Genomic DNA, 11,564 nt, shown 5'->3' on the forward strand with positions numbered 1-11,564 from the left:
TTTCACATGTTATAAAAGCATTTCAAATCCCATGGATGAAATTTTCCTTTATACAATGCTGATTGCTATGAGGGGCTTCCCTCAGAGCTCAGTCAGTAAAGAATCTGCCTGCAATGCAGGATACCCAGGTTCAATTCCTGGGTCGGGAAGATCCTCTGGGGAAGGAAATGGCAACTGACTCCAGTGTTCTTGCCTGGAGAATCCCATGGACAGGGGAGCCTGGCATGCTACACAGCCTAAGGGATTCCAAGAGTCGGACACGACTTAGTGACTAAACCACCACAATGCTGATAAATGTAACTAGTTTCGAAATATTATCAGTGGCTGCTTTTTCACTCTGAATCATAGAATTGGACCAGATTCCATGCCAACTTCAGACCTTCCTCCGAATTTAAAATGTCTAATGATACTGATTACACTCCTTTCAAAAGCAGTGTTGTCTGCTGTTAGTAATGAGATTCTGTAAGAGGCTGGGCAGACTCCTGCATTCAGTAGCAGGTTAGGTATACGGCTTCCAAGATCTGACTTCTGAGACTCAAGGCTGAAACACCTTTTATCAGGTACCTGTTGAGATGGATTTGTAGAATAAGCCTCCATGTTTTAAAAGGCAAAGACTTGGTTTGGCTATTTCAGACTTGACTCTATTTTTCTAAATATATTGACTTTCTCAACTTTATCCAGAAACTGAAGTTTAGAAAACCATTACTCATAGATTACCCCGAGGTCTGACACACCTAGACTCATCTTCATGGGTGTTACAAGTGCACGCCTCGCAGAGGAGATGACCAAGTCTGACTCCTTCTATTCCCCCAGAAGATTAACTGTGACAGATGAAGCATTTTAAGGAAAGGCACACTTCACATTATGGATTAAACATGACAGCAGCCCACTCTGAGTGTGAAAAGAAGAACAAATGCTGGATTACTTTACAGCTACTCTACTAAAGCCTATTTTACACTGCGGAATACATCCAATATTCTTAACCATAAACACACAGCTAAGAGGGAAAAAAAAAAAAAAAAAAACTTGAACCCCATAAGCCAAAAATAACCTGCTTCTACTAACCTCAGGTACTAGCACATCCCAGGATACAGTACGGCACGGAGGAGGAAGAGGGAAAGACTCAAAGACTCTCCATGCGTCAAGCTCTTTTACAGCTGAAGACCATTCCCTGTTGTAATCTGAAGCTGCTAAAAATAAAGTCACTAAAATAACACCACAACAGTACTTTATATCACCTAATGACAAAAGAAACATTTTTTGCTCCTTACACCAAGGTTTATAAGGCTGATATTACTGGTATAATGTATCCTAAAATGATAAAATAAAAAAAGGCATGGTAAAGACTGCTTTATTGGTGGCAGCTAATACAAGTCAATAAATATTGATCCCCAAAGAACTCAGTTATGTATCAGATTACTGGTCCACAGAGAGCTGAATGGAATTGAACCAACTGACTGCTGGGAGGATAAACTGAAGTCAATCCTGCTTCTTGGGAAACGAAGCCACAGCCAGTTCATACATGGCATATGCCGTTCCTGAAAAATGAGAAGAAACAAAATAAGAACTTAAGAAATCTTGAGGTTTAAATGTATAAACTCAATATTCCAGCTAAAAAGTTGTAAGGTAAAGGCAATCTTGGTATTAAGACTACTTTTATGAGAACATACAAAAGTATTTTGATAGATGCTGGCAAAATTTAAAATATATACAAACACATTTAATATCATTTCAATATTAGTTAACTTGTATAGGAAGTGTTAGACACAGGAAAATAATGTATTTGCTAACTTAATGGCATGTAAAAATTTAAAATAAGATTAAGAATATATAACCTAAGATTGCCTGAGAAATGCTAAGAATGATTCAAAAGCCAAAGAAGGTCAAATATCCAAAGCCTTCCCTGAAGTGTATCATCAACATAAAACCACGGAAGAGTGACATATAATTTTTAAATAATCAAATCTGTAAGTATTTCTAATTTAGGACTTGACCTTAATAAAGCCCAAATGTCACTCTCTGGTTGTTGTCCATAAACGGCCCTTCACTACATTCAACTCAAGTCAAAGAAGGCACCTTGGCACAAGCAAGGGGACTTTGTGATCAGAGTTCAAATATCAGCTATTCCACAGAGAAGTGATATTATCTTGGGTAATTAACACAACCCCTTCATGGACCACAGCCTGGTCTCAGCGAAGGGGCTTGCATTCATTCAATGAATCTATGAGCCAAGCCATGCACATGACCCAAGATGGATGGGTCATAATGAAGAGTTCTAACAAAATGTAGTCCACTAGAGGAGGAAATGGCAAACTACTTCAGTATTCTTGCCTCCACCATGAGGGGAGCCTGGTGTGCTGCAGTCCATGGGGTTGCAAGGAGTCAGACATGACTTAGCAACTAAACAACAACAAAATTAACGTAACTTCATCTTTAAAAGGAGGACACATTACAGACTTAATACAAGGGTTATAGAAACCCATGTATGTGGCTTTCCTATCAACAGAACAAGCACACAGTAATCACTAATATTATGTTCCCTTCTCCTCTAGGGAGGAATCACTCAAATTCCTAACTTTGCTCCTAGAATTCCAATTTGTGATACTCCAATCACAAATACCAATTTGTGATTGCTAGTACTAAATAATGGACCCACCCAATTCACAGAAAAAATATTAAAGTGTTTTACATGTAGTGAAAAAAGTACTGTCTTGTACAAGGTTTTATTTCCATCATAAATACGTATGTACATGGTTTACATGTAAACTGTGTTTCTATTATGCATCACAGTCAAAATACGTAAGAACCCCTGTTACAGGAGATGGGGAGCAGCAGCTATCTTTGACTCCTCCAAAGGCCTGCACAGCCACCAGAGGCACGTTCCAAAAGCCACCTCTATCACAAGATAATCAAACTTCATTGGCTTATTTTTTTTAAAGACACTAAACTGTTCTTATACAATGTGAATCAATCATCTTCTTGAGTCATTGTATGTGAAGCAATTAAGGCCTCAGGTTCTGGGGATAGACTGCCTGTGTTAAAACACTGGCATAGTGAGAGCAATGACGTTGTTAGCTATCCCTACTATGACTTTGCTACAGAGCAAGCATCCCACCAACTTACCACCAACTGTAAGAATCATGGTGGCTCTATACAGGAGGGCATCAGCTATCCCACCCTTCAGATGCACTGGAATTCCATTATCCTCCTAGGATAAATAATAATTAATACATGTGTCATTTGCTTCCAACTAAATGAAAAAGATTAATCCATTCATATGAAAGTAGTGGCTTCTTCGACACCTGGAACTGAAATATTTTAAATATCAAAATTAAAAAGGACTGTAATTTTTCCGATTCTTTCTCTACTACAACTACTGTTAAAATAAAAACTCCTAAAAATCAACATTCTTTATCTTTTAAAGTTGATTTCAGATCTAAAAAAGATGCTCTTTCCAAGGAAAATATAAACAGTAAAGCTATGAAAAGATATTGACTTCATCAATTTAAAAAATGTAGTAATCATCAAACTTTAGATTTGGTTATAGGGATCTTCCTTCCCTTAAAAAATGGGGAGAGTATTTTGGTTTATAACCCTAAATTACATCTTTAGTGCCCCGTCCAGGACCTGGCATATAGTAGATATTCTATACATCTACTAAATATGTTTTATTTTTTGTAGCATATGACAGAATTTTTTTTAACCATTTAAAATTTTCTTTATGAAAAACCAGAGATCACAATAAAACAAACAATCAATAACCTAACTACTTATAAAAGGTAAACTGTTATGTGCCATTAAGTCTTTCCTCATGAGAAATCCACTATTGACAGCAAAATACATATCCTTAATTTTTTAAAGCTTATATTGTCAAAGCTTCTAAATTATGCACATACTTACATGAAATGAGATTGTGCTATATAATGATCTATCACACTATTTTTCACTCAATACTTATCTTAAAAACCACTGTTAGTCCATTTAAACCTACTTTGTTCCTTTTAATGGCTATATAGCATTCCACTGTGTAAAAAGTGTCATAATTAGCCAATCTTTTATTAATCTGTGTTTAGGCTGGGATTTTTTTTAATATTAAAATCCCATAATGAATAACAGCCTATTTCCTACTTTTATATATTTATGCTCCTATTCTGTAGGAAAGATCCTTTTTGCGTGTGTGTGTAATTTTTACTTTTTGGTCACACCTCACAGCACATGGGATCTTGAGTTTTCCAACCAGGGATCCAACCCATGCCTTCTGCATTAGAAGTGCAGATTTATCTCTGGACTGTCAGCAAATTCCCTATGTAGCAAAGATTTTTAAAATGGGAGTCCTGGATCATAGCGTATGTAATTTGTTTCTAATGATACTTTCAAACACCCTGTAAAATTTTTGTACCAATACTACCACCTGGCATGTATCAATGTACTGTATAGGAATATACATAGATCCCATACCTGGCTATCATAACCTATTTTAAATCTTCTAAAATTGTGACAATCAATCAGGGGAAAAAGTAGCAACTTGTCATTTTAATTTGCATTTCTTACTGATTTATAGCTCTCTGTATAATAAGGATATTGACTTTTCATTAATTTTAAAACTTTTCTCTCAATTTGTCACTGAGCTCTTGTAACCACAGAACATTTGAAATTTTCATGTCACCAAACCATGCAATTTTTCTCCTTTACAGCTTCTAGGCTTTGTAAAGACTTTCTGAGGATGGCTCCTAAGAGTAAACCTGAGTGTGATAATCATTCACAGATATATTAAATGTAAATAATGTACACCTTAAGTAAAAAACAGGTACAACCTGAACACACACAATTTTTACTTGTCAAACATACCTCAGTAAAGTTGGAAAAAATTCTCCTATATTATCTTTTAGTTTTTTTTGAGGGAGAAGTATTTACATCTAAAATTAATATTTTAATATATAAAATATAGAAGGGATGTAACTTTACTTTCTTCATAAAAGCCAGCCAATTTTTCCAATATCAATTTACTGTATCCTTTCCCCACTAATATGAAATACACCTTTAACATGTATCAAGTTTCTATGCATATATTTGTTCTGTTTCTGAGCTCCTTCTATTTGTCCACTACTGTGCAACTACCCCAAAGAGTACCAACCCAAGAGGACCCCTCCAAAAGAAAGTGTCTTGACCTTTACCCTTCCCCCCTCATTTCATCTGCTGTCTCAAAGGCCTCCTGGTTCTGGCAAATGCCCAGTTAGCTATCAATAGGCAGTTTATTATTATTATTTTGCTAACACAGCAGGATTGCTAACAAGCAGATTTACCTCCTACCTCCAACTTTCAGTAATCTAATTTTACAAGTAACACCTATAAAATACTTCAATACCTGAAACAGCTTTTGTTTCTCTGGAACCTTATTTTCAAACTGCCTGCGTGAAGCAGTACTTATGGTCCTCTTAGCAATTTGACGGAGAGCCTGAAATTTAAAAATCCATATGTTAGACTTAGGGCTTAAAGAAACCCTTAACCATTTCTAATCTTTAGTACTACAGAAAAGTGAAACTGACAGTTAGAACATATCTGATTCGTCAATAACAAAGCTATAGACAAGCACTCAGGTTTTCCTCTTTGTTTCCTCTCCATTGCATTTTACATTGCATTCTGAATTATCAAATACATTCAAGAGGTAATTCATGTAGATTGGGAGCGAAAAAAATCATAACCTTTACCTGAACTGAACCAGTAACAATATATGAGGAAAACATACTGATACATAGATATTACAAAAATAAACAATGGTTACAAAATAACACTAGAATCAAAGTTTTCTATTTAATACTGTACCAGATTATTAAAAACCTATTAGTTGGTATCAAATAAACTGGCATGATTCCTATTTAATTAAAATGCTTCCCTCATTACATTTTTCCTCAAAAATCAATAGGGTATAAATCTTTTACAAGAGAGACTTGCGTTACATATCCAGTTGGATTAAAACAACAAATATGCACTCCATTTTCTAAAATAAATAATATATTGAGAAGATGAAAACGACCACGGTTACATTTTCCTTTTCTTTCTCAAAATTTGGGAAAACTATTCCGCATGCTCAAAGTCGGTGGAGGGGTAAAGGACACCGCGGAAAACCGCCTGGTGATAGCAACACAACCCTTCGGCCATGAATGCTCCTAAAGCCCCACCCCAAATTGAGTAGATTGTTTTCAAACTGCCTTCTGACACCGATAAAGCCTACAACCACCGACACTCAAACCTTTCAGTATCAGAGGATGTATCTTTCCGAGGCTTCCGGGTATCAGAAACTTCCCACTTGGACCCTCAAGACCAGGGGTGGCGACTAAGAGCCCCAGGCGTGTGTAACGCACAACCTTCTGGCCTCCTCCCAGGCTTCTCTCCCTACAGCTATTCAGCACAGCTTGGGGCGAGAGGGATGCACGCAAGGGAAGGAAGGTCAAGCGGAAAGGACACCAACCAAGGTGACTTCCGAAGCCGCCCTCTCCCTTCCCTCCCAGGAGTTTTCCGTCGTGACTCTCCAGCCTCCGCTCCCAACCCTCCCGCCCTACATCACCATGGCTAGCCGAGCAGCTCCTCACCAGAAGATTCCGCAGCATCTTGGCTCAGTTACTGCCACCAACCGCGGCAACTGACCACCAGCGACCAGAACGCCCCACGCTGGAACCGGAACTACCTTCTGGCCTTGCGCAAGCGCCTGGAACCCAAATAGTTCCGGGCGGAGGCGGGGCCGGCGCACCTAACCATAGAGAGCAAAAGTAAAGAGAGGGCGGCCGGCCAGCTGTGGCCGCTCTAGGCGGCTGGCCGTCTCTGCGCCTCGGCCTCTTTCCTGAGCGGCGGGATGGCCCAGGAGCTGAGGCTGGGGAGCCACAGATGACTTTGGAGACCGGAGAGGCAAGCAGCGAGGAGTTACGTCCTCTTTTTAGCTAGCTTAGATAAAATTAATGTGAGGCCAGGCTATGAAAGAAAATTAGTTTGTGTATTTTGAACAAGAAGGCGTAAAACTCTGAGCAACCTGGTCTGGCTGGATAAAATACGAAACAAAAAGGGTTAACTCCTCGTACACGGATACAGTCAGTTTTGTTTTTCCTCCACTGTCGTGAGACCGTTCCTGTTCCTTGAGCTGCGTGTGTGCTGTGCACAGCTGCGTCGGGACACCAGGTTTTATCTTCCTCTACCTTTGGATGCTGCAGAACTCCCCTTTCATGAAACTCTCCCACAGGTTCGCGAAACTGTGGAAGCTGTTCGCTTCTCTTGAGTCTGGGAGAACGCTGAAAAGAGGGGAAAATTTTAACTGGGGGGCCAGAAACGAGAGGGCAAATTTAGACTCTTGGGGCTTGCTGCCTCCGGCTGGCAGGGCACATTCCGTGATTGGTCTTGCTAAGCACAGCAATTATCGTACAGATGGCAGCCGTGCTTAAATGACCCCACATGACAAGTGCCCACCCCCAAGCGGCTATAAATGTAAAAACAGCTACCCCATACTGCAATAAATATGTCCACCTTTTCACAAACATAATTATTCCATTATCATTTCAAAAAGAAAGCTGATGATATATGGGTTCAGCTAGGTGAAATGTGTAGATAAAATAACTGAAATTCCTTCTAGTCTTTAGGGTTAGACCCAAGTTACTTGTTCCCAGTTCTTTTCCTCACCAATTTTAATACCCAATCATTTATTAATTTGTATATTTATAAACTATGAATAACCAATTCATCTCTTGCCTAGATTGGAACTGAAAGGACCTGGTTTATTCTCCACTCTGAATTATGCACTGTAATCAAATACTTGAACATAATTACCAGGGGCCAACAGCTGGGGCATAGCGATTTTTTAATGGATTGTCTATAATTTGTAACTGTTAAAGTTGTATATGCTCTTATGTTTTCTCCATTTAGCCAACTGGATAGTAATTAAGAACAGAGATTATGTGAATTTCTTACCATTCCCCTGGGACTGCTTAAAGGTGGTAACCTACTACCCAGCAGATGAATTAATGATATATCTAGATTTACAGTTTTGTCCAAAAAGAACCAGAGGCACATAAAATAGATTCTAGATGTAGATCCTTATATTCATGTCATTACACGTTTCCCCTTATTAATGTATCATTCCATGAGCATATAAACACATTCCCAAATTAAACAAGTCTCGTATGAGTTCAGTTACCATAACATTTCTCTTCTCCACCATAAAACAGATTTCCTTATACTTTTTTCCCTTCCACTCCTAATGTTTAAACTATCAGTATCAATTTTCCTCTTTTCCATCTATCAGCTACATTTACGCAGTAGATCATTCCCTCGCAGTATCTGTTCAGTTTTTAATTTGGAAATAAATCATGTAGCAACACAGTATTAACGTGTATTGTTCGAAAGGTGATCCCAAGGAGACTTTCACACACTCCTCCTTCAGTGGTTCTATTTCAGAAGCCGCCACTATTAGTTTCCTTTCTTTGATTCTCATCCTCTCAATTTCTGAATTTCAGATTACAACTTTTCTACATTCATCCCTCTTGTGATTTCATCCAATGCCATGAAACATCATTTGTGTGCAGACAGCTTTCCAATCTGACTTTCCCCTTGCACACCAGACATCCCTACTTAGATGCTGAATGGGCATCTCAAACTTAACAAAACTGAATTCTTTCTAACTCCTTATTTCTAAGCTTTCTCTGTAATTTTACATCAAGCCCCAAACTTGGGCTTTTTTCTATCATATCCTGTAACTAATCCGTAAGAATATCCCACTGGCTGCACTTTCAAAATATATGAATCTGACCACTTCTTGTATCTCCACAGCTACCACCAGTCCAGGCCAAGTCAGCATCTATTGCTTGCATTACTGCCAAAAAAAAAAACCAAAAACCTTTAAAAATGGTTTCCCTGCTTCTACTCTTCCACTCCATCTATCTTCCACACAGCAATGATCCTTTTAAGGACTTAAATTAGATAATGACTCTGCTTAAATCTTTTTCTTCACTGTTGTATCCCCAGCACCTAGAATTGGCATGTTAGAAAATGCTCAGTAAATACTGGTTAAGTGAATAGTACACTGTACAAAACAGCAAATTCATTTTACTGAGTATAAAAGTTCACAAAATCTTTCTTAATACTTGTACTCCTTTCAATCATTTTTCAGTCCCAGGGTCCCTCACTCATCATCCCCTTGGCTCTGTAAACTGACTTTCCTGACAGAAAAACACAGCTGAAATTTGCCTGGGTGCCTATCAAACTTTAATTTTCCCAGGCACACTTGAAATTTGTTACCTGATTTGTTAAGTTCATTCTCTGAAGCAGAATATTTATTTTCAAAATAGGTTCTTTTCCAAAACATCCATTTGGGGTTCTTTTGTAATATCAGAAAATTATTGGAAGTGACTCTTTCATTGAAAATCTTTCCTTCCGAGAACTCTAGAACTTCGTAAGAGAACTGGCAGTAGTATGCTATTTAGATACGTGGAGAATCTGAGGTGGGTAATGGTGAATTTTACTTTTACTGTAAGATACCTTTCTGGATATAGATGTGAAAGTACTAAGTGAAAAAATTTCACAGTTACTGAGGCAAAGTTACCAAATCACAATTAACTCAATCTTCCTTTTTCTTAAAAAAAAAAATAAATATGACAACACTTACTTTCATCCAGCCTAGAGCTCCTCTACATAAAAAGCAGAGGAAACCCAGAATAGAGTTTTGTGTGATTGGGATGTATTTTAACTCTGGAATCACCCTTAAACCACTTAAAGCTTTACAAAAATAATGTAGCAGAATGGCTTCATGTGAAGTTTAATGTATTAAAAACTACCAGCTTGATAACAGATATAATTTCATATTTTATTACATTCAGTTCAGTTCAGTTCAGTCGCTCAGTCGTGTTCGACTCTTTGCGACCCCATGAATCGCAGCACACCAGACCTCCCTGTCCATCACCATCTCCCGGAGTTCACTCAGACTCACGTCCATCGAGTTCGTGATGCCATCCAGCCATCTCATCCTGGGTCGTCCCCTTCTCCTCCTGCCCCCAATCCCTCCCAGCATCAGAGTCTTTTCCAATGAGTCAACTCTTCTCATGAGGTGGCCAAAGTACTGGAGTTTCAGCTTTAGCATCATTCCTTCCAAAGAAATCCCAGGGCTAATCTCCTTCAGAATGGACTGGTTGGATCTCCTTGCAGTCCAAGGGACCTTCAAGAGTCTTCTCCAACACCACAGTTCAAACGCATCAATTCTTTGGCGCTCAACCTTCTTGACAGTCCAACTCTCACATCCATACATAACCACAGGGAAAACCATAGCCTTGACTAGACGGACCTTAGTCTGCAAAGTAATGTCTCTGCTTTTGAATATACTATGTTGGTCATAACTTTTCTTCCAAGGAGTAAGCGTCTTTTAATTTCATGGCTGCAGTCACCATCCACAGTGATTTTGGAGCCCAGAAAAATAAAGTCTGACACTGTTTCTACTGTTTCCCCATCTATTTCCCATGAAGTGATGGGACCAGATGCCATGATCTTTGTTTTCTGAATGTTGAGCTTTAAGCCAACTTTTTCACTCTCCTCTTTCACTTTCAAGAGGCTTTTTAGCTCCTCTTCACTTTCTGCCATAAGAGTGGTATCATCTGCATATCTGAGGTTATTGATATTTCTCCCAGCAATCTTGATTCCAGCTTGTGTTTCTTCCAGTCCAGCGTTTCTCATGATGTACTCTGCATGTAAGTTAAATAATCAGGAAACATCTGGCTGTCTCAACTACTGTATTTTTATTAAATAATTTCTCTAACTGCAAGCTGCAGTCTTTTCATCATCAAAGTTAGGGATTGGGCCTTTATCCTTGGATCTAAAATCCTATGTATGAAAAATACTTTCATAAAACCACAATATAAATTCACTCCTGTTGAACAATTTGTTTGCTACCCCCAATAAGTTATTATTATTATGAAGGTAACACTTTGTGATGTGCTCACGGGATAACTTTAAACCTCCGACCTTTAATAATTACAAAGATAACACACACTTAAGAGTAAATTATGATGCAGACAGAATGACTCTCTGGTAACTGATACTGGGTTGCTACGGGAAACTCAAGTAAAGTTGTGTTCATTAGGGAATATTAGCAAAGTCTGGTAGAATTAAAACAAATGGGGAAAAGATTAAAAGTCATTCCCCACTTAGGGCAAAAACATGATTAGTAACAGGTATAATAATCATCAAGCATAATCTGCTACAAGAACTGTAAAACAGAGGCCTGGATGGGAGTGAAGAGAAAAAAAAATATTACAAGAACCTGGAAGTTAGAACCTAGATCTGTCATTTAATAGTAATCTCTCTCTCTTTAGTTGCTAAGTTGTGTCTGACTCTTGCAACCGCATAGACTGTAGCCTGCCAGGCTCCTCTGTCCATGGGATTCTCCAGGGAAGAATACTGGAGTGGGTTGCCATTTCCTTCTTCAGGGGATCTTCCCAACCCAGGAATCGAACCTGGATCTCCTGCATTGCAGGCAGATTCTTCACCGACTGAGCTATGAGGGGAGCCCTGAACAGTAATAAGAAGGAAGGCAA

General features: G+C 38.6%; 1 protein-coding gene across 1 annotated transcript; it reads right to left on the minus strand.

Annotated features, from left to right (window-relative positions):
* Window positions 1-1,334: 1,334 nt before the first annotated feature.
* Window positions 1,335-6,710, minus strand: LOC120860416 (cytochrome c oxidase subunit 7A2, mitochondrial). The gene is made up of 4 exons (XM_040236214.1): window positions 6,591-6,710; window positions 5,366-5,455; window positions 3,124-3,208; window positions 1,335-1,538 (listed from the first exon to the last, which is right to left on the minus strand). The coding sequence occupies exons 1-4, from the start codon at window positions 6,606-6,608 to the stop codon at window positions 1,480-1,482; spliced, it is 252 nt and encodes an 83-aa protein (XP_040092148.1). The 5' UTR covers window positions 6,609-6,710; the 3' UTR covers window positions 1,335-1,479.
* Window positions 6,711-11,564: the final 4,854 nt, after the last annotated feature.

This window comes from Oryx dammah, unplaced genomic scaffold (genome assembly GCF_014754425.2).
Source record: "Oryx dammah isolate SB20612 unplaced genomic scaffold, SCBI_Odam_1.1 HiC_scaffold_11072, whole genome shotgun sequence".
NCBI classification, from domain to species: domain Eukaryota; kingdom Metazoa; phylum Chordata; class Mammalia; order Artiodactyla; family Bovidae; genus Oryx; species Oryx dammah.